This window comes from Diadema antillarum, unplaced genomic scaffold (genome assembly GCF_040938485.1).
Source record: "Diadema antillarum isolate AM-2024a unplaced genomic scaffold, OU_Dant_1.0 scf00000146, whole genome shotgun sequence".
Taxonomy (NCBI): Eukaryota; Metazoa; Echinodermata; class Echinoidea; order Diadematoida; family Diadematidae; genus Diadema; species Diadema antillarum.
In genome coordinates, this window is record NW_027271035.1 from 2,763,991 (window position 1) to 2,790,768 (window position 26,778).

At 38.4% G+C, this 26,778-nt stretch overlaps 2 protein-coding genes and 1 long non-coding RNA gene across 3 annotated transcripts; 1 reads left to right on the forward strand and 2 right to left on the reverse strand.

The window, feature by feature from the left end:
• Positions 1-692: 692 nt before the first annotated feature.
• Positions 693-9,142, reverse strand: LOC139721608 (uncharacterized). The gene is made up of 3 exons (XR_011710238.1): positions 8,965-9,142; positions 2,568-2,675; positions 693-805 (listed from the first exon to the last, which is right to left on the reverse strand). It is a non-coding gene; the product is annotated as an uncharacterized lncRNA (long non-coding RNA).
• A 410-nt stretch (positions 9,143-9,552) lies between these two features.
• On the forward strand, positions 9,553-11,930 carry LOC139721650 (cilia- and flagella-associated protein 77-like). The gene is made up of 4 exons (XM_071632980.1): positions 9,553-9,597; positions 10,427-10,767; positions 11,165-11,270; positions 11,697-11,930. Exons 1-4 carry the CDS (start codon positions 9,553-9,555, stop codon positions 11,928-11,930), a joined length of 726 nt encoding a protein of 241 aa, XP_071489081.1.
• Positions 11,931-15,917: 3,987 nt separating this feature from the next.
• Positions 15,918-26,498, reverse strand: LOC139721609 (mediator of RNA polymerase II transcription subunit 27-like). The gene is made up of 8 exons (XM_071632940.1): positions 26,305-26,498; positions 23,002-23,146; positions 22,331-22,458; positions 20,479-20,557; positions 19,511-19,618; positions 18,635-18,676; positions 16,879-16,956; positions 15,918-16,235 (listed from the first exon to the last, which is right to left on the reverse strand). Exons 1-8 carry the CDS (start codon positions 26,496-26,498, stop codon positions 16,101-16,103), a joined length of 909 nt encoding a protein of 302 aa, XP_071489041.1. The 3' UTR covers positions 15,918-16,100.
• Between the last annotated feature and the right edge of the window lie 280 nt (positions 26,499-26,778).

The window sequence follows — 26,778 nt, forward strand, 5'->3', positions numbered from 1 at the left end:
ATTTGTTATGGAGATTTCTGTACATTTCCTGGGGGGTGTTTCATAAAGCTGTTCGTAAAGTTATGAACAACTTGTGAACGACTGGTGATCAGTTCTTGTGCTGAATTATTGAAATTCTGATAAGTATAGCACATCAGAACCGATCACCCGTCCTTCATAAGTCGTTCGTAACTTTACGAACAGCTTTACGAAACAGGGGCCTGGTCTGATATCATATTTTCCTATTGTTTCAGTTAATGTACATACAGCTCTTCTCTTCAAAAATATGTCTAAACTCAATCACTCCGGGTTATATGTCATACTGCATTTTTGTCCCATACTGACCCACTATTTTATGAGCATAAAATATTGAAAATTAATGATTTGTATTTGTTTAATCTAGGACAATTTATGTATAATTATAATAAAAATAATCTCCCAAAAATAAAGTATTCAAATCAGTTGAGAAGATTTCATAATAATTCTTGTTACTATTCTGTGGATTGTACATTGCACCTTGCCAGTTCTTGTGAAGGTACAGCCAGAGCACATGTCAATTTCAAAGAACTTGTTTCATCAGTACATTACAAGAACATCTTGTAATGACAGTGATGCTGGCAAGCAAAGGGATAAACATCTTGTATAATCATTCATCTTGTAATCAAGGATACGACCCTGCTCAACGAGTTTTACGGCAGACTTCACATCCTCTGCCATCTTTAATCGCACCATGACAACTGGAAGTCTTCTCCTACAGAAGGATGAAGCAGATACAGCATTGCAGAGGGCAAGATTCTGCTTGGTTGGTACAAGGCCAATGTTGTATCTGTAAGAAAAATAAGAAAGAAAAAACCAAACAAACAATGACTACAATCTGAAACAGAGGACAAATGGAAATGAAATTAAGAATTTGAATACCACTACTCTCCATACAACATTCCAGTATTGTGCACTTCTACTACTTGAGCAAGTATTACTCTATCAATGAAGCCATATAGATGATAACAAACAAACATTTTCAGCAACACAATGGAACATTAACGCAGGCAGACAACATTCACTTTCCTTCTAGCATCCTGGACACCATGATACTTCATAAAAAACCAAGCCCAGGTATATATGGATTGAGTGAAAGTAGCAATATTAGTAGAGCACAGTGAAAGTTTGAGGAAAATTGGACAATCGGTTCAAAAGTCTCAGTGCCTTCAACGTTGGATAATAAGGCTAACAGTCCAAGATGTCATGCATGGACAACATGGAATTCCACAAAGTCTATTTTTCATGAAAAGTCGATATTCCACTATTTGTTTCTGATACTGTTTATTGAAGGGTAATATTTCCCCCCTGCTTTCTGAACGAGGAACGTCAATTGTGCTCTTTCATTATGCTGGAAAAGGGACAAAAGTAGACATTTTCTTCATATTTTCTTTAAATGATGTCCATGCATGACATTATGAACTACAGTAGTGTTCTCATCCAGTGCCAATGGCACCGCAACTTACAAATCGTCTAATTTTTCTCATACTTTCATTCCTGAATGTGTTCTACCGATACTGCTGCTTTCACTCAATCTATATCTACACATTGTCAAGTTTTGATTTCTTAATTAATATACAGTTATCCATATGTGCTGTTGATTACTATCTCTACAATGGTTTTGACAAAGAAAAAAGAATTTGCTGAAATTGGTGAGTTACATGTATATCTGTCTTTGTATGCAACAGAGTCAATTACTGTGTTTATATAGCCATGGACCTACAACACATGGACATTCATCATTTCCTTAATTGATGCATGCCTCTGTCCATGTCAAAAGTGTCACAAAAGCATTTTACAAGTAAACATTCTTCTCTGCTTTGATCGTATGATCTCCGCCGCCGACAAGCCAGGGCAATACACAATGAACCTTTGAAAAATCTCTAAACTAAATGCATAGAAGATAACAACTGTCTTAAATCAAGGAATATGCATAACGTGCAGTTGTGGTATGTACTGGTATATCACTGTTCAGACATTTTCACTAGCAAAATGCAGACCATACTTTTGAAGTGATAGCTAAGTTTTTAGCTAATTGATCATGATTTGTTACCTCATTTTCCACCTTTTCCACATTTTTTTCGAGAGTACAAACAGATAGCAAGGGAAGAGGATATGTCTGTCTTACTATCAGGCAAAGTCATATGTGTGAGCGCTAGCGAGCCAATCAGTATATTTCCAATCAAATGAAACGAGATTAGTCATGTTCAGAGGTTTGCTGCTTCTCATCATTGGCGTTTATTCAAAGACGTTTCAGTCTGAAAAGGCGCATCAGTCAAATAAGACCAGAATTAGGGAAACAATTCTTTTGTCAGTGACGATGCATGATTATGCAATCATCAATTTTGAGACACCTGTATTCACTCACTGAGATGCGCATTGTCAGGTGGCGGCGGATCTTGTACTTCAAAATGGTAGGTTTCGTTGAAAGTCCATTCATTAGTAGGTCCATAATATAGCTTACAGCCAAACTGAGGACAAGTTTATAACACAAGAGGAAAATGAGAATTAAAGAATCCCTAAGGATCTACGTATAAATCAAATGTACTTACAATTTGTTCAGCAGCTCAGTTGTGCATTTCGTTCTGAATGGATCTTTGCTGTCCAGCTGTTTGATTTTGTTTACAAGATCTCGTACACGTCGACTCAACTTGTTGTACCTACATCATATGACAGGTGATTCCAAACATTCATTTAACACTTTATAGATGATCAAACGTGAAATGAAAATAAAATATTGAGGTTCACAGCCTGATTAAAACAGAAAAATCCAGCTGTCCAAAGGAGATTTCTATCACAATATATTTTTTAAATATTTTTTTTTTACTTAATGGCTCTCCTCCATAGGAGGGGATTCTGTGAAGCCAGCCAGAGTCTCCGCAGAACATATCCCGATGACAAAATACAGACCAATCTTTCGGTCAAGGTCCCATTAAGATTTAGCAAGGGATGTGAATACTTAAGTGTGTGTACAGTTCAGGTCAAGGTGAGGATTTAGCTAATAATGTTTTGTTAGATATTCAGAAACCACTCTATGAGATGTCAAAGAGCATGCAATTCTAAGGGGTATCAAAATTTTATTTGATGAAAATCGGTTTTGAAATGGCTGAGATAGCCAAAAACAAGGTGAAACAAAGAGATCCTAATAAAAGGCTTAGCCTGTCGCCTTTTATTATTATCACTTTTTTGGATATAAACCAATTTTCATCAAATAAACGTTGAATCCCTCTTAAAATTACATGCTCTTTCATATAAAATTTCATAAGAGGTTTCTCATTATCTCACTTAGGAATGTTCAAAACATGAATCCTCACCTCAGCCAGTACTGTACAGTCCCTTTAAGCTCAAAACCAGTCATACTGAAATTCAATTACAACTCAATTCTGAGAGTAAATAATTATACAATTGTTATAAAAGTCTAATATCCCAAGGAGCATAATTAAAAAAAAGAGAGAAAGAAAACGAAAAGACTGTAAATGACAAAAATGCTCAGGAAATTTTCTCAAAAAGGGTTCGTTTCCATACAGTATTTGGATAGGAAGTACTTCACAATTCAAGCCAGTATCTTGAAAATGTTGTTTACTAACAAAATCTGACAAGCAAAACTAACTTAACCGCACTCAATTTGACATGCAAGAAAAATCTGGCAGCATGATGACTTGTACAAAAAAAAAATTTAAAAGTCAGCAAGTACTGACTACTAGTACTATAATTGAATCCAAACTCGACAGTGAAAATGAAATAGATACCAGATTCCTTTTTTTTTTGCAACTATTGAAAGTAAACCATCTTCACAAACAAAAACAAACATGCATTTCTAGAGTAGAAATACCCATTTTGATTTAATATTCAGAATTTTTTTTTTCTCAATGAAAATGTAAAAACCTGTAAACAAAAGAATTGGTGGTACTGGCCGTACTGCGCTGACGTACTGCGCTGGTAAACGGGGTTAGGTAGACTTTGTGCTAGAGACAAGTCCATGGAAAAAGAAAATAGCATCAAGCCATCACTTCTAGTTCTATGTAACTTTGATTCCGTAGGCGTAAGTAGGCCCATGGCACATGTATCGAGGACAATTCTCGCCACTGACAATAGGCGATATCGTACGATACCTCCGATATCAAACCTCTCAGGCCGGGGCAGTAACCTCCGGTTTCATGCGTGCCAGCTAGCTCGATGCACAGCCTGCTCATGTGGTGCACCTCTACTGCTCGGCGCATGGATATTTGTCCAGTTTTTTCCTTTAGCATCATCAGAAGTACACTCTGCTGCCTCACAGAAAACCCCCATGGTGTAATGGATAGTTTATTCGGGAAATAAACAAACTACAGTCTAAACAAATATATTTCTTTGGATCCAAAACAAAGCTGGCAAGTTCGCCAATAGAAAAGTACACACGCAAATTCATAACCGGAAGTTTAGTGCCCCGGCCCTGGAGGTTTGATATCAGAGGTATCGTACGATATCACTTGATATCGCCTTGATATCGCCTATCTCTATTGATATTGTCGGTGGCGAGAATTCGACAAGGTGGTTAAAACAGAGCAAAGGCATAAAAAGTCACCCATTAGGCCAAGTAAAAAAAGAAAGCAGTTTCTCGTCCGGGTTTTTTGAGCAAGGCGATGAGGGAGGTCCTTACTATTTGATATCTTACTATTTTTTCGAGGATTGTCAAAATGAAAGTAATATGTGTTTCTCGTCCGGTAATTCTGAGAAAGGTAACGAGAGAGGGGTTTACTATTTTCTATATCCAATTTATGAGATGAAATATCACTCTGGTAGCTGTGTTATGAGAGACCAGGTCCCAAGTGTATGTCTTGCCTGCACTCTGTGCATTTTCAAACAAATAGATATATTATGTACCATACTTGAAACGAAACTTCATGCATGCAGAAATACATTTGCTTTTTCTTTCCACTACAGATGTCAAGGGAAAATGACCATCTTAATACTGGTATTTCTGATACCAGTGTACTTGCAATTCTGATGTATTGTGCTATTAATTGAAACAGGTATAAAACATGTCTTTCAACAAATGTACGACTGAAATTAATTCCATGATATTCAAAACACTGCTTTATTTATCATTTGTGTTTATGACTTTTTGAGTCCACACAGCTGGTATGTATAGTTCTTCACAGTACAATTGTAGCACATTCAACTGGAAACTAGCTTGTACAATTGCAGATGGATGTCAAAATGATACTGATGTGGCATTATAGCATTAAACATTTAAAGATGTTTCTTCATGTTCTAAAAAGACATTTGATAATCACTCATCATTTGGATGATGAATTATTGTATACCAAAACTACATAAATGTAGTAAAACATGTACCTGTGCAGGTAAGTCACATTCTCCCTTCATTTCTTCCATGGCCATCATTACAGTGATACCAAGAAGCAGCAGTGATATAAACAGCAAAATACAACGTGTAATGACAATTTCAGTTCACGCTCATCAAAACTGCTTATTACTTTTCAAAGTTTTGGCTATTAACATTCGTTTGTGGGTGTATTTTATTTGTTTGTTTTGTGTGTTTTTCCCTCGTGAAAGACGTAATGATTTCTTCGTATCGAACGTAAACTGCATGTTTACCGTAAATAAGCCATTCAGCTCAGCTCAGCTACGGCGCATTCGATTCATCGAACTTGCAGTAACCTCTTATAGGCAGGAGCACATGGCGCATTCCTTTAAACTTGAAAGTGAAGCCACGTGTTTGTACATCGGCGCTTCCACACACAGCGCGGCATTTTGCGATCATCGTTATAGCAGACTTTCCGATTCCAGTCAGGGGAAAAGGAATTGGAATACTTCGGAAAAGACTGATGTTTAAAATCTAATGAAATGAAAAAAGCCTGAAAACAAACGTGATTATGTTTTCATAGTAAACGATAATTGGAAACACGGAACAGAGTACCGGTATCGCATCCGCTCACAAAGAAGCTCTCTTGAGAAGATGAAAGCATTCCACGTCCCCTGCTAGATAGTGGAAGCTTCCATAATCATCCCAGCAAGTTTTTGGAGGTACATACTTGCACTTGTACACATTCACTGCGAGAAAGCAATCAATCAACGCTGAACATTGCGTAGTTTGGCATCTTTATCGTGCTGGTGACCAGCTCGATGCTTCGGCATGTGTCATAACGTTATGTTTAGAGCCTGTAGGCCTCATAAGTCGACGAGTTTAATTCAAAATAGCAAAAAGAGGGAGATTGAAAAAATACGAATTCTGGTGGAAAAATATGAATTTTGGAGCTGCTGAGTACTAATTTGTGCTTCCAAAGGTTGGCAGCTCTGGGCCCCGTTTTATGAAGAGTTAGAATTGATTATGAAGTCGATTTCAACTGTAAGTCTATGGCAGACTGTGTAGTAAGGAAAATTAAAATTGATTTATATCTTTTGATAAAACGGGGCCCTGGTATTAAAGCCGTTCGCTGTGCACACGTGCGCTTGAGATCGGTTCTCTTCATCACTGCACTCCACGATTTTTTTTCCAGCTCCAGAACGCGCGCATGCTATGCTGGCTGGCTGGTCTCCTTCATGACTAGTATGTGGTTACATCGCGCAATCAATCTAGCAGCACATGAAGCGGGCAACAGCACGAGAAAAATGTACAGAAGGTGCTCAACGTCCTGTCTACACCACGACGTACCGAGTGCGCTGTACATCACAGCCCAGGCCGCGCCCGCCCGCGCCCATCCAATTACAGTTCAACTGCTTTGTGGGTCATTCCTTCTTGCCGAGCTCGCAGTGTGAAATGCATGCGTTATTACATACGCACTACAGAAGCTACAGCTGTACTACAGCTATAAAGTAGAGGACGCAAGGCGTAATTAGAAATGAGACATCACGATTGGTAGGTGAATTGTCGATTTTTTTTTCGGCGGCCGAAAAAATAGTAAAATATCAAAAAAGTCAATGCGGCAATTGAAAATCGATGCGAGCGGGGAGCGGGCTGGGACGAGAATTATGAATTTCTTGGTATTTTCAGCGCCATTTTGAAAATAGTAAATAGTAAAAAAACTTGACGCGGCGGCCAAAATCGATGCGCGCGAGGACGAGAAACTGGTTTCTTTTTTTACTTGGCCTTATATAAATTTACTCTGTCCTTAATATTCAATTACATACCTTGGATAACATACCTTGGATGTGGGCGTAAAGTTATACTGAACTTATTTGCCCCTCGGTGTCGTCATTACATGACATTAATAACTTTTGGTTAGGCGCTGTGCAGTGTAACATGGACAAAAAAAATATCCCATCGGGGTTGTATTTGTTCTTGTCTTGACTCCAAAACCTCTCTAGGTTAGACTTGAAACTATTCACGGATGGGCTGTCGATTACAAATGATGGCAACTTATTCCACTCACTAATAACTCTTTGAGAAAAAGAGCACTGTCTCACTTTGGACTTTACATGTTTCTTCATCATCTTAAACTTATGACCACGCGTCCTTCCTCCAACTGAGAACTCAAAAAAATCTGAGGACTTCATATCATCAATCCCATTCACAATCTTAAAAATCTGTATCATATCGGCTCTATGCCGTCTGTATGCCAATGAAGGCAATTTCAAATGTTCAAGTCTTGCTTCATAACTCAAAGGTCTAAGTGGACGTATCATTCTGGTAGCTCGACGCTGTACATTCTCTACTTTTACAACATTCTTCTTCCAATGAGGATGCCACACTGATGAACAATATTCTAATGTCGGTCTAACAATAGACTTGTACAGTTGAATAAATCCTTTCTCATTAAAAGTAGAAAATGTACGATTGATAATTCCAATCCTACGATTCGCTGCAGTACAAATTGTGTCCACATGATGAGTAAAATCTAACTTCTTGTCATAATTCACTCCAAGATCCTTTACATATGTAACTACTGGAATGGGCGCGTTTGTTTCATCCATTGTATAATTGACACATGGGTTATTCCTTCCATAATGGATAACTTTACACTTTTCCTGGTTAAAAGGAAGCTGCCACTTTTTTGACCATTCCATCACTCTAATTAGTTCAGCTTGCAGATTCAGTACATCATCATTATCATATATCTGCGAATACAACTTGGTGTCATCAGCAAAAAGCTTAACTTCACATCTGCCACTTATCAACACATCAGGAAGTACAACAATTGTACGCCCCCCAGCCAGGCTACTACTAACTGTTATAATATATAACAGTACGACTCGTGTAAATTACTAGGTTAAATATACGAACTATCTGACATGACAGAGCAGAGTCAGCAGAGATGAAGAAGGAAGAAGAAGAAAAAAAGAGATTTTTAGCTTATATAATATATTTATACAGGGTGGTCCACAAGGGGTTTTAGCATGTCGCTGCAACATGCTAAAATTCTTGTGCAACATCCTAAAAAGCCAGCAACATGCTATGCAACATCCTCAAGAATTTGCAACAAGCTCAAAGTAAAAGTATTCAATAATGTGCAAAACATGTGCATAACATAAGAAACATCAAACTACCAGGTACTTTAGATATTTGTGTGCAAAACATGAGAGAACATTGAATGTAACTGTAAGCAGCACAAAGAGAGATAAGCAGCAAAACATTGCGTACTACGTACTCATTGTGTGCGCTCCGCGCATATTCAATTTCTGCAATATTCTCAGATTCTGAGCTTGCAACATGCTAAAATTTCAAGTTGTGGACCACCCTGTTTATAGCAACATTTCGACAAACACAAAACACAACATAAACAGATATGGCAGTATCACAGAGAATTCCTAAGCCAACAACAAAATTCGAACAGCTCAGACTGAAAACAGCACAGACCGAATTGCAGACTGAGGCTGTATAATCAAGTAATATTTACTAGTAAATTACTAGAGTTTCTACAGTTTCTACAGTGGTTAGCAGACTTAAAAAACATAACACGGAAATAAGTTACTGGGATCACGCAATTGCGGACTGGTTCAGAGACTTGCCTGGTGTAATCTTCTCTCCTGGGAAGATGATATCGCCTCATAACTTTAACCTCATTTAGATTATTATCAACTTCCCACGATATAAAGTCAACTTTTTTGAGCAATTTCTGCTCGTGGTACTTGAGCTTCCTCATCCTGTTTAAATTTAGTTTAGCAAGGTCGGTCACGTCTATGCCCACGTACAATGTACGTACAATATACAAGTAATACGTACACGGTGCCGGTGTGTTGTGCACGTGCACGTGCATAGATCCGGAGATCCGCGATTAACGATCACGATCACTGCGATAGAGCACAAACGATGATCATGTCAATTGTATGACCGCCCTCTACGTTTCATCGCCATGGAGATTCGTCACAATAGACGCCTTCGGAACGGGTTGTTTACATCGCTACACGTACAAACCAAACACATGGTATCAACTGGTGGTGGTGTGTGTGGATGTACGGCCTTGCCCCCGCCTTTTACATTGCAAGCTAGCTAGCTACACAGATAGTGTAGATCCTCTAACTAGGCGTTTTCCGGGTAATATTGAAGCAAAGAAACACCGAGTTCTCTCTTTAAGATCACTTCAAGACGACAAAATCATGAGCGCCGGAGCAGTTGAGTTTGACAACCCACTTTTGAAAAAGGTAAGAAGATTCTAGATTCTAAGTCTAAAAAAGTTAGTGACATTACTGGTGTTACTGTTAGAAAATGTTTTCCCCGACGGGCCCGAGTCAGATTATTCTACTTAATAATAATAAGAAGATAACAAGTTAGAGTTTAGACGGTCTAACGTTAGGCTAGGGTTCTAACGTTTTTTAGAGATCTAACGTTAGTAGACTCTAACAGTACTGTCACTGGTTAGTTTATACAGTCTGTACTGAGTCACGAGTGTTCTACTTCTATCAATCTAACAGTTAGTTATGTCTTTCTGTTATACTCAAAACGGGTTTGCCAACTAATTCATTCTTTATAACGTGCCGTGGTATCTAGACCTCCATGCTAATCGAAACAAAACAAAAACAAAACAAAAAAAAAACAAAAAACAAAAAAGAAAAAGAAAAAAGGGGGGGTTTGACCACTCTTGGCGACACACCTCCAGTTAAAACTCTATAATCAGAACAGAAGTAGATTGTCTAACAGATATTAGAATCCTAACGCACTTAGGAATCTATTGAGTAGGTTGTCTATTGGGGAAGCTGCCAAATGATTAGCGTACCTCCCTAACACAGTTACAAATCGCTTTACCAATACCATGCTTACCTGGTACTTGTGTTGAAGCTTGACCTTTGTTCACACTGATGTTACACCTACATTACAGTTCCTGTGTGTGTTTCTGTACATCATGTTTCAAATTTAAACTCTACAGAATCCTCTCTAGTCTAGTCTACGAGATGTAAAAACTGAAATACCTGCAATAGACACAGTCTCTAAATCACTCAGTACTGTTCACATTACGTTTCTCATAAACTTTAGTCTCAGCTGGGGAAGTCTCTGGAGCGAGGTTATAACCTCCCACCTGCAGACTTCATGTATGGACGTCCCAACATCACCAAGGATGGAGGAGCCTCAGACGCCCTGTCTGGCTGGAGCCCAAAGACCCCTCTAGGGCCCATTGGACACAGCGAAAGGAAGCCCACGGAGAGAGACTTTATTGCTCTGAACAAGGCCTGCGTAGGGGCAGGGCTAGTGCGTGCCAGCGACCAGTCCCAATACCGAGCAACCCATGATGTGAGGCGAAGAATATCTGAAGAGGAAAAGAGCAAGTCCAAAGTGAAGAGGATACCAGCGTCCATGACTTTTGGTATCTCTACCAGGTATGTTGCTTGCCAGATCATTGTCATAACTTTTGCAAAGTAGTCATTTTAAAAAAAATTTTGTTTTTCATACATTACGTTGCTGTTAGAAAATCCTCCCAAAGATTTTGCAAAACAACAACAACAACAGAAAGAATCAAAATGAGTACAAGCATTTTGTTAAGTATTTACTTAAGACATGTGCATTGATGAAATGTTTTGTCGGATTAATACATTATTACTTCCAAATTTGTTCACAGTAGCTTGGGTCTAATGCTTGCTTCTGTCATATCATATTCAGATAGAATCAAGTATTACTGTAATGATTTTATTTTCTGTAAAAATTAATGCATATATACTTTTCAAGCTGATATAACCAATATGTTATGAAATCTATCCCATATCTCTTTTTGTACAGACCTTCAACACCAGTGTTTGATCTCTTGGAGCATAAGTACCAAGACAGATGGCTTCAAGAAAGGAGAAAAACGGAATTAGCAAAGAGGGAGAGACATCAAGAAAAGGTAAGTTTGTTTGCATCATGCAGATTTATCATTTTGGGACTGTAAATGAAGTTCATCATAGCCTAGCTGAATATGTGATGAAACGGCTTTAGAGAAAAAAAAAATATATATATGGTTTCCTGTTTAAAAAAAAAAGTCTTGTTGATCTGATCAACATTGTACAACTGTGTTTCATATTGAACTACCAGTAATGGTTAGCTTACTGGATATTTTTGTAACCAGAAGAATTTAGTTCTCTAGTTCTTTTTTTTTAAATGTTGATTCAACCCTAAAAAAAAAAAAAATTAATACATTGCTTTGCTAAATTGCTTCTTATCACATGAGTTTTGAATTCATTTAACTTTGTGTTTATATCTTAAAAGGAAGGAGAAAAATATTTTAAAGGTAGATAAGCACAACTTCTTGCTTGTATTCCATTCATTGCAGCAAAACATGAACCGAGGCATCTACGAAACCCGGGCTTCCCTGCTGAGAAAGTTCTGCCCACCGGTGGAGGACCCACCCCTCTGGCAGATGACGCGCTTCAGCAACAAGCTGCCCCACCTGGAAACTTTCCGATCTTTTGATGCTCGTGACCGTGCATTTGCCCACCATGCCTCTGACTGTACAGCTCGGACAGGAACGTTTGGCCACGGAATTTATGAAAGTGCAAAGAGTTAGATGAAATTCAAAGACAATGAAAATTGGACTGTACCATGAAGCACATGCATGAAGCTACTGGTAATATGCTGTGTTTGTCATACTCATATCTACATATCAAGTTTGCATGATTTTCATTGGATTAATCGATATCAAGCCATGTTCTGGAGAACAGGAAAATCATGTTTATGATTGTGGAATCCTTAAGGAAATGTATTCTATGCATTGGTCTAGGAAAATTATATGCAAATTTAAGAAATATTCATAAAAAAAAGAGAATAACTCTCTGATTTCTTTTGCTGTCCACTGTGAACGCAAAGTTGCACACGTATATCAGCAGTTCTGCAGTTATTTAGCAGAGTGCATCAAGAAATTGGATTTTTATATAAACTACTGCAAAAGAAAATATATATCATATCATAAAGCAGTTAATTAACACAATTTTGTCAATTGAAATAAAGAAATTGTATATTTTGAGAAGGAAGCTGTGCTTGCAGTCTAATGTGAATATGCGACTCTAGTACAAAGACTGTAATATGAGGAGTATCTCGGACAGCTTTGCTCAGTCCCTCTAAAAGAGTCCAGCAAGGTTTTAAGTGTTTTATTTTTTACCTTGTGCCTTGAGAAGTATTAATTGCCTAATGTTGGTCAGCTGTTTCAACTTTGCCACATAGAGGCCTGTGCTTGGACTAAAACAACAAGCCAAGATTAAGTTTGCCCAATGATATGCTCCCATCCAGAGCTGGCAACACCAGAAATCACTGGTATGTGCAGCTGTCGTTCACACAATAAAGCAGGATATCTATTTGTGATTAGCAGATAACAGGAACAGAAACTGTTATTGATGCTGGAGCTCACTTTTGGTGAAATCACCCATTGCTACTTTATTTTTCACATGCAACAAAGTAGTGTAGGTGCGAAAAAGATATCTTCCAGTCCTTGACCCTCTTCAATCCCCCCTCACCCCCGCATTTCCATGTAGGGACTTTCAGTCAAGTTGTTTTAATGGTTGTATAGATAGGACAACCTTTTTATACTCTTCATGGTAATTCAAGACTCTGAATACCATGTCATGGAAGCTACATGAAATTAAGTTCTGTACATATTTTTGTCATACTGTGTGTAAAAAGTCGTCTGTATTTAATGAAGTCATTTGTGCCACTTCTAATGATTGTTGGGATATGCAATCATTGAAAATATGAAAACTTGTGAAAGGTGGACTTCTTCCTGTATTCTAATTTCTCTTCTATTGCTCTCCTATTTTTCCTGGAATACTGTAAGTCAAGAACTCTATATTCAATAATAATAATAAAAAAAAAAATCATGTTTTACTATGGCACATACTGATTGAAATACTTCCATGTAATTCTTCTGTTATGGTGATATGTCAGCCACTTGGTAGAATGTGATGGAAAGATGAATAGAGAGAATGTTAATGAGGGCATGTTGGTTCGTACTTCATTTGATTCTATGGCATCCTTTCAAAACACTCTTCATACACATATCTTGGCATGGTGACAGATCTGTCATTCACAGAAACACTCAAACCTGGACTCAAATCAAGTGTTCAAGGCGCTAGATCAGTTTTCATGTGTCGTTAAAGTGTTGGCAAAGGCGGATGGAATCTGCAGGATGTGCAAATGTGCTTGCTAGCATGTGTGTGTGCCTGTTCGTTCATGAGTGTGCTTGTGAACACAGTATTGTCATGTATATCATGTAATATAGTACAGCTGACAAGATCTCAATCCAAGAGCATGCCTGGGATCAGTATTAAAGGGGTGGATAAACACACACACACACACACACACACACACTTGGGTCACATCATAAGTCAGTCTTACACAGCATGACATAATACATGACAGAGAACTCATACCTTCACACACAGTTTAGACACACATCAGTTCATACTGGTATGACTGATTATACCATTTACATGTGCACCATAATGGACTTACTGAACTACAACACTTAACATACTATCAAACTCTACAGTATCAACAAATGGCGCAACCATATTGCCCACCTGATATTCCACAATGTACATTCTCAAATCTCACGTGGAACTACACTGTATGTCTTAGACCAGAGTAAAAAAAAAAGAAAAAAAATGTGTGTCATGAGAAATATCCTTTTGGAAATGAACCTATGATAACTTCTTAAAACAAAGAAGAGCTCTCATTTCTAAATAATGAACACTTTTACATTCTTTATTTACAGAAACATGTATTTACAAACATCTTTAACAGATGAGACACAACAATGACTGACATGATTATCTGCATGGATGAAAGGTAATTTGCACCATGGCTGGAACAAAAAACAAACAAACAAACAAAACAATATCCCTGCACGTTCAAGGCAAGCAGGTGACTTGAAGCCCTTGCCACCTTCATAATATTCAGAGTGTAGAAGTACATGTTAAACACAGTTGCTATTGTCATATCAAACACACATTTACATAGAACTAATTTCTGTGTTGTTACGGACAAGTTTGACAGTCTTGCATTAAAAACCGCCGCCTTTAAAACATACAGGCAATATGACAAAATTACCAGGAGCATGTGGTGCGACCATATACCATGAATTTAAGAGTATAACCACAGAGAGGGTCTTTAATAACAAATGTATCAGTCACTGTGTGAGGTAGGCCATTTTAAGATAATGACAAGCACATCTGCTCAGCCTGCTAGAACAGAAGCTGAGGTAACAAGCCTACTGAAGTTCAGCTGAACTGTGTGTCAACTCATCAGGTCACACCATTCAAATCATCTCTCATTCTCAGGTGCTCTCTTTACTGATTGGCTTACACACTGAAGTGATTTTTTTTTTTTTTTTTTTTTGCACAGGCAGAAATGTCTGGAAACTAATTGTCAAGGAATAGAGATTAACTTAATCCCCCTCATCTCTATTGAGTCACCATGGTGTTCCTGTTGCACTGTGGCACATTGCTACGCCTGAGTGGGATTGCTATAATAAATCTACACAGAGGTCAAGTTTGGATGGGTAATTGAATACCGATGAAAAAGCTCGGCAAGTTAAGCCAAATGCCTGGTTGCATAAAGGCAGCTACCGGTATGTCTGTAACTCTGTGAGTGCATATTACATCATACAGCATCAATGTCTTATCAGCATTTGTGTCAAGAACCTCTTCACTCTTATTCCAACCCCATTTACTTGTAAAACACAATATTTTCGGGGCATGAAATTTTTTACGAATTGGAGCCGACGGCCTTTTTCGCAGCATGAAATTTTCCCGAGTTGCCTCTAACATTCAATGTGTATAGTGTAGACAAGAACTTTCATGTGCATTTTAATTTCGCGAATCTTGGCTCTCGCGAAATTCGCAAAATTAAAATGCACATGAACATTCCTCGTTTTACAGTATAGGATATGTCACAGCACCCTTCTCACAACAGCTGTCTTTGTAATTTCAGCACCTTCTTAAATGGCTTGTGGAGTGGAAGAGATTTCTGAAACCTCCCATACAGTAATGCGCCAGTAATACAGTCGCATTAAAAAAGCAAACAAAACAAAACAAAACAAAAACACCAACATGACAGATATAGTGATGCCAACAATTCCACTTCGGAAGGTGCATATTCCAAAATTTTTTCCATTTTCATTAACATTTAGAATGCATTCTTTACATATACCCAACATGATAAAGTTTTGTACTGGGAAATTTACAGCAGTCCCTCTGATGATGGAGAGTACACTGTACCTCCACAGCGCAGTTGGCTGTGCAAACCCATTTCTCCTGATGAGGGAAAGGGTATATCATGAATAAATTAATTATCAGCAGACTGAAACAAGACTAAACAAGCTAGTTACAGATAAGATGAGTGAAATGCCCACCCACATGGAAACTTTTGTTTTTCTATGTGAATGGAGACATTACAGGGCATGTGTTGAGCACCAACTTCTGGACAAAAGCAAACCATTCTTTGTCTATAAAATACTAAATAAGAACCCTCGTCTGAAATGATCTCAAACTTTCTGGTGTTTTTCTGCATACCACTGCAAGGCTAACAGCAACTCTTTATGATTTCATTGTAATTTTGCACATAAATTTGATCACAGAAATTTGTGGAATGAATCACTAAAACATGGATCTTTGTTTTCTTTAGAATAAATATCAACTACCACAACTACATCAAGACTTGACATGCACATTTCAGTGTGATGACCTCAGGGTCGGCAACATTCATGGTAGGTTTCTAATGTCCGAAAGCATCGCCAGGTTGGTGGCAGGTTGTCTTTAAGGTATTTACCACACAGTCGGCAAGGCGTGAAGAAAAGCTTGGAGTAGCTGCTCAGCCAGTGCTGTTGAGATAAAAGCAAATATAATATAGGGGAAAAAACAATGGATTTAACACAATAATTACATGAGTAATCAATAATATACCAATAAAACAAACAAAAAGGATAGGGAAAACAATACAGTAACTACGTATTCCATGATGTCCAATCCACACTATCTTTTCATACAATAAAAACAAAGTAACAGCACTCAATTTGTGACCTTTTTGTTGTTGTTCAAAACTGTTATATAATACATTTATGGATAGCTTGAACCATGTACTGGTATGAGTGTTTCCTTCTCTACGAATGGACACATATAAACTAAAAGTTCCACAATGATCGGGGGGGAGAACCTATCCTGCTCCCCCCCCCCCCCCCCCCCCCACTTTTTACACCCGGAAGTGCGGAAGTGGCACTACAAAGAAATAGATAGAAACCTTGAACTGTGAGTGCGGTAAGGCTTTGTTTTTGTGGTGAAGACCTTTGTATTTTTTGCTTGTTTGCTCACGAAACCCGAAAGTGGGCCCCCCTCCCACTTTTGAAAATGTAGCCCCGGCGGTGATGATAACTTACATTTGAAAATTACTGCTCCTTATAGGTCTCTGATCTGTTGAACAGTAACATTTATGTAATGTGGTCACTTGCAAACAAATCTTTATCTTACCATAAAAGATCGGAAGGAGAGTTCTTGGAGTGTAGGGAGGTAGTACCGGAGCATCGCTGCTGTGGCATGTTCTGTGATCTGGAAGGCAACAGTCATGATGGTACGAACAGCACAGAGGTTAGGAGTATGCAGCATTATTACACAGCATACGTACAGGTTGCATGGACATGCACATAATCTATGGTAATCATAAGTATATCTTCATTAGGCCAAAGTAAATAATATGTTGGTTTCCAGTAACATGACCTCAAGAACAGTGGGTCGGAAGATAGGGGAAAAATTTTATTCTTCGAAAAATTTTTACCCTTTCTATAGAAAAATTTGGTTTCTCTTTCAATGTGAACGTGTACGTGTGTAATGTGTGTGTACCATAGAAAAATTACGGAGCGTACCATGTATGTTTATGTATGTCTGTGTGGTACGTATCATATCTTTCATACATGTACCGTATCGTATAAGTAGACCTAGCTCTGCAGCATACGTTACAGGAATGTATGCAAGTCGCACAATATTGCAATGCACACACAGTCATCTAAATGCATTTTATACCGTACACACATGCATTGCATTGTGTAAAAAATGTATCGGGTACGCTATACGGTACTTCACAGTAAATTGCTTGCAGTAACGCAAGTGGCCCTTGATTCGACAGGGTTCCATAAATCAACCACTCCTACAAATAAAAATTCACTGAAATTCATGAATAAAAAATGGCGCATATCAAGTGCGAAATTCAAACTATGCAACTATCTCCACACGTGTTCCGAAGAGCACAACAGTGGGCCACGTCACCGGACCCCTGAAATCATTGTCGAACCCTCCTGGGTCAACTCGCACAAGCAGTTCAACGGGTAAGTAACAGGTAAGTAAAGTTGCATAGCAACACATATAGACTCGTTTCATTCCAAGTTTTGAAGTTACTAGTCCGTTTATCTGCATTGAATCTATACAGCAAGTACACATACAACCATGATTGCAGCCGTTTCTGAGATAACTTGAGCGTTTACGCGATATTTATATTTTGCATGCCACCCGTGCCAGAATTTGCTGTATCACCAGTGTTCGATTGCAACGTGCTGTGAATGCGTTGAATCTCTTGCACAGCGTGTGAGTACATGGATAGTACCGCGCTCTCGTAGTGTGATGTACTACAGTACACTACGCACGCTAATACATTCACATAGGCAGGGCGAGTGCACGGCGCGGTACGTCGCGCATGTTGATGCACAGACATGTGGGGCCGAACAATGAGTACAGGGGGCCGAACGATGGTTGCAGCGCATCTATGAGGATAAAATTTTCCGGGTCGGCACCTTTTGGTCGGGTCGGTCGGGTTACCGGAAACCAAAATATTTTTTTCCTTGGCCTTACTAGGCCCCATTAGCATGAATAATTTGGCAAATAGTTGTTATTTTGTTCCAGCAACTTTTTGACACAATTTTGCATTAAATTGGGGTTCAAGCACATGATTCTCACTACTAAAATCACAAACCCAAAATGTTTAGAAAGGTTTTTAAGCATTTTATTATGTTGTGATGCTATGTTCTAACGCTAATTAAGACTCACTATTAGTTCAAATGACAGACAAAGGCATAAAATCATATTTCATCAACGACCAAATATGAATTGCAGGAAGAGAAAGGAATCTACCTCATTCACTAAAAGAAATTAACAAACATTTGAGAAACATTGCCTCATCAGATGATTTTGAACATTTGGTGTTGTAAGTCTTGCAAGAGCAACCAACATTTCTTACCTTTCGAAAAACCTCATACTTTGACGGGGTCCACAGATCCACCTGCAAGAAATATAAAGAAACAGAAACAAGTACATCCAAATGCAATCAAATGTTAGTGCCAATCACAATGAGACATCGTGTTTATGAATACTTGGATCCTACATTTATTCAGACTGCATGATAGTAGAAATATAAGTGTCAAAGAGGAGATCAATATAAATAAAATTGCATAATCATCAGTTCTTAATATCATTCACACAGAGCCCCTCATGTAGAACAAAGACTGAACTTATGATAGCAAGTAACAAACACTGACAAGATGGAACATAAGTGCTCACTACTTTCACAACTTCAAGTGGACCTTGTGACTGAAGCCATATTTTAGTTTCTTCATGATACGCATTACATACTAATACAACACATATCAGTGGAAAATTTTCTAACTCGAATTTGACTGCAATTTCAGTGAATGAAGAGTATTTCAAATGGTATCCTGTACACTTCAATGGAAGAAACTCCTACACACACACACACACACACAAGAAAAACAAACAAACAAACAAACAACGTAGTTTGTGTAGGAGTGGTATAAAGCATGCATAGCAAATTTCAATGCGATACCAGGAAAATTATTCCCTGCATATGTCATTCTCTCTTACCTACCTACAAGATTACACACCAACAATTTCAAGATACCCAAATTCAAGTCTATTAAGTTAAAGTTATCAGATACACATAAGCCTTTCATGATTTAGCACAATCACATGCCCATGACAAACCTATGATCCCATTTGCTTAATTCTATACTAACAATGTCCTAGAATGTAATAACAGTGTGAGGAAACAACAGATACAGAACTTAACAGATACAGAACTTGGTGCAGGTCTCCTTACCGTTCCATCATCATTAAGAATATTCTCATGGTGAGCACGAACTAGGACTCTCTCGATTAGCAGGCTCCTGAGAACTACGATGGCTTGGAGGGTTCTACTAACTGAAACCTACAGAAAGACGAAATTAGTGAACAGATATGGATATATGCTATGAATGAGAGAGTGAAGAAACAAGGAATAATACCTTGATAAGCTTTGACTACACATATAACAACTAAGAGTATTGACAAAATGTACAGTAATCTATGAAGGCAAATGTCTGATGATGAAACATCATTACATAGTGCCATTTATCTGTAGAAACATTCAAAAGCACCAGGCTCCAAAAATGTGTCACATATCATTCACAAACTTAAAGTTGCTGGAGAAATTGGTCTTTAGTTCAGATTTGAAGGTTGTTACGATGTCAAAGTGGGATTGGTAACAAGTTCACATGCATTTATTTACCAATGTGTGCATATTGCTAGGAGATTTTCGCTTTTTTTTTTTTTCAATAGGCAACAAACTTGATAAAGAAAGAAATGGAAGAGAGTACTGAAAAAATTGGATATTTTCGCATAAGTAATTTTCGCACTCAGCCGAGTAAGATGAATTTCGCATATTTTTCATTCTGCGGATTCAGAACATCAATTACTGGAACACATTGCATGAAAAAATATTAATGTGCTTTTATTTTCGTCCAGCGTAAGGCACAAAAATTTCCACACCGCCAAAATTTCCACTTTTTACATTAGTATACTTACAATACAATTTTGAAAAAGCAAAGTATGAATGTGCTTAAAAACTTGTGCCGCTGCAAACAATGTGGTTGGCTTACAGTACAGAATGAAATTAATTTTGAGCTGCATACAATATTAAGTAGAAAGTGTAACAGTATGCATTAAAACTGTGGCTCTCTCCTTACAGTTTCATAGAATTGATCCTATTAAACTGAAAGTTATTTCTCCTGGATTAGAAAGGTACGGTACCTTGAGAACTGTTGGATTCATCTGTATCTTGGTGATTTTATGTTGACGGCTCAAGTTCAATATTAGGTTGTCGACCACTCTGAAATTTGAAGGGTTTAGCAGACAAAAAAAAAATCAAAAAAAATAGTCATTAGCACAAAAAAAAAATCAAAAAAAAAATCACATGAACATTTTACTAAACAAGAGACCCGAGGGTCTAGCGCTCACCTGAGTATCGCAAGTTCACCTTTCATGCAGTCACTAATCTTAATTATTCACTGCTCTACAAAAATTTGACCAGGCATTCTCAAGTAGAAGATGAAAATGTACAATAAGGGCATACATTTTTAAAGATTCTTAAATTTGGGGGGATTGAAGGAAACCCTGGGGCCCCCGGGGTGGGGTATGGTGCCCATTTTAATAAAATGAGATCCTAACCCCCTAGGGATGCTACCTGCCAAGTTTTGTGAAAATCCATCATTAGGTTTTCAAGAAGAAGATGAAAATGTACAATTTAGGCCCCCATTTGGCCCTCCCCACCCCTCCCCCTAACCCCAAGAGGGGCACCCCTGGATCTGCTATGAACAAACTTGAAACTACGGTAATTAATGTACTAACTCTGGCTCTATCCATTCTGATTCTAGAGAAGATTCCTTAATTTTGGGAGGTTTGGGGCCCTTGGGGCCCTCCAGGTGGGACTCGGTGCCCATTTGAACAAATTGAGATCCTATGCCCCTAGAGATACTACCTGCCAAGTTTGGTGAAAATCGGTCACTGGATTCTCAAGAAGAAGATGAAAATGTACAATTTAGGCCCCATTAGGACCCCTCCCCACTACCCTCGCTGGGTCCCAAGGGTGCACCCCTTATTCCGCCATGAACAAACTTGAAACTACAGTCATCAATGTAATAACTCATAGTATTATCTTAGCTCTATCACTTCTGGTTCTAGAGAAGATGATTTTTTAAAGATTCTTTAATTATGGGGGTTTGGGCCCTATGGGGGCCCCCTGGGTGGGGCATGGTGCCCATTCTAACAAATAGAGATCCTAACCCCCTAGGCATACTACCTGCCAAGTTTGGTGACAATCAGTTATGGGGTTCTCAAGAAGAAGATGAAAATGTACAATTTAGGCCCCATTCGGACCCCTCCTCATCCCCCTCCCCTGGGTCCCAAGGGGGGCACCCCTGATTCCGCCATGAACAAACTTGAAACTACAGTCATCAATGTACTAACTCATAGTATTAACTTAGCTCCATCACTTCTGGTTCAAGAGAAGAAGATTTTTAAAGATTCCTTAATTTTGGGGGGTTGGGGCCCCCTGGGTGGGGCATGGTGCCCATTTAAAAATGCTGAGATCGTAACCCCCTAGGGATGCTACCTGCCAAGTTTGGTGAAAATCGGTCTTGCGGTTTTCAAGAAGACGATGAAAATATAAAAAGTTTACACACGACGGACGACACACGACGGACGCTGGACGAATAACGATCGCAATAGCTCACTTGAGCCTTCGGCTCAGGTGAGCTAAAAAGCCACATCATTCATCACTAAATGATTACATACTACTTTATATTACTACATCATATAACAGTGCTTTGTAATAGTATGCTAAGATGAAGATATAATACAAATTCATAAAGTGATCACGACAAAGATCAGAATATAATGATAACTTGATAATGATGATAACATTCTTGTCAGGAACACACTCATCCACGATCCAAGAAATAATTTACATGGTACACACTCAACATGTATTTGTGCTAGCTATGGGACTAGCTTCATGCTACATAGGTATACCCATATAAATCAGCTGCATTGACACGTAGGAAGGACAACTCAATTTTATCTAGACTTTTGTCTTTTTACTCACTGTGGTGATACATTCAGATGGGTGAGAGGAAGCTTTCTCCTCTTGGCTGAGGTACCCCCACTACCGTAAGAACGCTTGGTGGAGTTATTAGACAGGATGCTCTGCACATGGGCCGAGTGCTCCTTCAGCTGTGGAAAGGAATATAATCATAATTCTTTATACTACTGTGTTGAAACCACAAGTCCAATCAAATGTGTACTAATTCAAATACATGTATTCATTACAGCTTGAAAAATTTCATCATACTGAGGTACTAGTATTATGAATAAACCAATTCGTAGTGCAGATCACGCTGTAATTTTGTTTAATCTTTTTAAGCGATTACAATATTAACTTTCTTTCCCATCAGTTATTACCAAACTGGAAACAAAAAAGGTCTTGATGATCAATATGGCAGTTAGGCTGTGAGGCAATTCTTATGGAAGAATGTCATTCAATGAGAGTCATTGTTTCAGTTGACATCCTTCAGTCCATAACATTTTTCTTTTTCCATGCAATGCATAATTTTCACACTAGTGTGCATACAATTTGCTGTCACATTTCTGTAAATACTGTACATCTTGCATCACAGTTTCAGCAGAGAGCAATTAGGCGATGCAATTTATAGAATATCATGCTATCAATTGTGTGGAGCTGTAGACCTGCATCAAGGGCAGACAAAGCAGCCTTACCCTCGTAGCCCATTTGTATGTCTCCAGAGCTTTAGGGTAGAGTGGTGTCTTGTCTGTGACTGGATCCATGCTAAGGGCCCCTGTGTTGCCGATGGCTTCCACCTCCTTCTGCCTTCTCACAGTCATTGTCAATCTCTCCAGCTCCCTGTGGAAAAAGTGAAACAGCTGTAAGTAACTCAAGCACATTTTTTTTTTTTTTTTTTTTCTGGAGAAAGAAGCTTCAGTATGCCTAATAAAGTAGTTGTTTTATGACATAGCAATGAACCTGACTCATTGTATAACCCAGTAAATCATCTTTTCTTCTCATTTTGGAAGCTATAGTGCTTCAAAACCAAACACATGTAGGTCTATAGTATGAGATCTTGCACATGTAGGTATTTTGATGTTTAGGGCTATATAAAAAACCTACTCGTTTCACATTATAATGCAAGTGCATTGAAACCACTACACAGATATTCTGTTCATTACAGCTAATTGATACCATCTTGAAGGAATTAAACGATTATTACTGAAAATGCACGCACATGTCACACAACATTGTGTTTGTGTTTTAATCAAAGGTGTCAAACTCAAATGTTTCACTTTAAGCAAGTCGTTGAGCGAGTAGTAGCACTGACACTAATTTTCACACAATGAGCAGTCAGGTATTTAGCCTAAGATACAGAATTAGACAGTTTAAAACAAAGGATGCTTCAAAAATTTATTGGAGAGACATCGGAGAGGGGAGAAATTCAAAACCTCTGCTCCTTAACGCATGTATAGCAATGAAGTTACAGTTAATTCTGTTATGTTGAGACCAGATTACTACAACTTCCATATATATCAGATGTGATGTCAATCAAAATAGGCAAAACATTACAGCAGCTGTCTCAGAAGTCAAGTGATCGGGTGCCCAGGCTGTGTCTGTTGACAAGCCACATGAGAGAATTTAATTGTAACAGATTATTAATGCTGTCTGGCTTTTGTCTCATATCACAAAGGATCTGTCATAATATTGTGGATACATACTCTGGCAAGCAGAGGCTCACAAACAATAGAGGGTTTGTTGACATATTAAGAAAATATACAAATGATGCACAGGACAGAGGGGATCACTGAAAATTGCACGAGTGTTAAAGGGATCGTATAGTTTTGGCTGAGACGTAATTTCAGGTTTCTAACATTTTTTGGTGAGATAATGAGAAACCTCCTATGAAATATGAAAGAGCATGTAATTCCATGAGGGATTCAACATTTACTTGATGAAAATTTGGTTTTGAAATGGCTGAGATATCCAAAACAGAGCGACTCTAATAAGTGTGGGACCCACACTTTAATACGATCGCTTTGTTTTACTTTGTTTTTGGATGTTTCAGTCATTCCAAATCCGATTTTCATCAAATAAACTTTGAATTCCTCTTAAAATGGACTTGTGATGCAGGAGTTTAACTTTGAAACTGTTTAAACCCACCCACTGGCACAACAGTGAGAATATCCAATTCTCACTCATCCACGAAATAGGCCTGTGTATCTAATCTATCATCAATTCTATAAAATGGGCCTGTAAATTCATGAAATTCAACCTTTTTCCCTACCATGCGTCCAGTATGTACACCTACAAATACAATACTAGAAATGCTATTACAAGGTCAAGACTTGAGCCATCCATGCATTCAGATTTCACCCAGAGCTACCAAGTCTCACCTATTCTGCGTGAGACTCAAGCATTTAGGGGCCATCTTATGATCTCACGCATGGCACCCATTTTTCTCACGCATCGGGCGAAGTCTGCAACTTGGGCCTATAGTATAATAATGAGCATAGCTCAAAGGATTATTAAAGTGATAGTTGCAATTGAAGGTATACTGTAAAAGTGGAAATTTTCACGGTATTGTAATTTTCGCGCATTTCGCACAATCAAAAACTAGCGCGAAAATAAAAGTACGCAAATATTTTTGTGCGTGATGTCTTGATTCCGCGGAATTAAAAACATGTGAAACTCTTCTTACCAGGCCAAGCGCGAAAAATTAGTCGCGCGAAAATATCCACTTTTACAGTATTTCCCTTTTGTCTGTCAAAATCAGTAAAAAATAGTCACTTAAGTATACATACGTATAAGTATACATACGTACATTGTAAGTATACATGTATACTGTAAAAGTGGAAATTTTTGCGGTGTTCAAATTTTCGCGCATTTCGCGCAACCAGAAACTAGCGCAGAAATAAAAGCACGCGAATATTTTTGCTTGCCATATGTGCCTGTGCGTGATGTCTTGATTCCGCGGAATTAAAACCACGCGAAACTCTTACGACCCGGCCAAGCGCGAAAAATTAGTCACACGAAAATATCCACTTTTACAGTACTTAAGTATAAGGCCAGCACATGCGCACACAGACATCTTATCCAGTCAATGGATTTGGGTTTGTGCGCATGTGATATGTGCGCATGCGCTGGCAGTCAATTCAGTGTAGCTCTCCCAGGTTCCTCTGGATCGAGTCATATTAAGTCATCAATTCGAACAGAAAGGGACTACAGGTATTTGCAGAACTAAACGTTGCATGAACCCTGTTGTCAATACTTCAACTTCACTGGTAAAGTCTTCAAGAAGAAATTTTTCGATTTTAAATTGATATTTGTCCGCTACACTACTCCGTCATGATCCTGAATGTTACAGTGCGCAGCCCCATTACGCTATGCGTATGGGGCTGCTGGTCGTAGTTAGCTGTGAGCATGTGCAAGTGATTGTGAGTTTTAGTGAGCATCGGTGAGCTGAAGATATTTGCCTTATAATATATGTTAAATATAAGACATTTTCTGCATCATAAGCACTGAAATGCATCAAACAGTCGCCGACTGGAATCATTTAGGTATAATCGACCCATGTAAGTATTCTAGTAGTTTTTGTTGAAAAATTAAGGAAATATAGCGCCGGAACGGCACCCGTTTTGTACAACATTATAAGATCTGAATGCGAAAACTTCGTGTGGCGGCTGCCGGCTGTCGCAGTTAATTAGGCTGCGCTGCGCGCTGCTAACCAAATTTACACTAATATCATCTTCGTGATAAGCTGTCGTCTATTAACTTGAAAATTAAAAGATGAAGAAGAATTCGAATACCCATATCCCAGAATCGAATAACAAAGCGAAGGTGCCCGTAACACTTAACAGACTTCAATATTGTTACTGCCGCTGGTCATCATCGTGTGAATGGCGTGGCGTACCACGTAGAGGTCAACACACAAGAACTATCGTAATTAACAGTCCCATATACTTATATCTATGATGTGTCTGTAAAACGGAACACTAGACGAGGACCAAACTTACACAAAGCTTTCGTGAATGATGAAGAGATCTTCCTGCAGCTGGGATAGAAAAGCTTTGTAGGCACCACCTTCCTCTTTTGACACTTTGATTCCATCTTTGAGGTGATTGAAGGTTTTTGTCACACCAATGCGCAACTTCTGGGTCGTCGTAAGTGCTCTGTTGAGCAGATTCGCATTCTCCAAAGCTGCCGCCATGTTGTTAATTGCCTTTCATCAATGCGCATGCATGGTATATGGATGGATCTATATAATCGCATTCGAAATTTCATATGAATTTAAGATCTAAAATGATGTTCAATGAGCGTGAAGCATGGCGAGCTGCAAGGCTCAAATCGCGGGGGATTGTCTTGAGTAATGAGGGCTACAGAGAGAATTTCTCTAATTTCAGGACTCTGGGAGTCAGATTTGATCTTATTTATTTATCTATTCATTTATTTTTTTCATTTATTTATTATTATCATTGATTTTTTTTTTT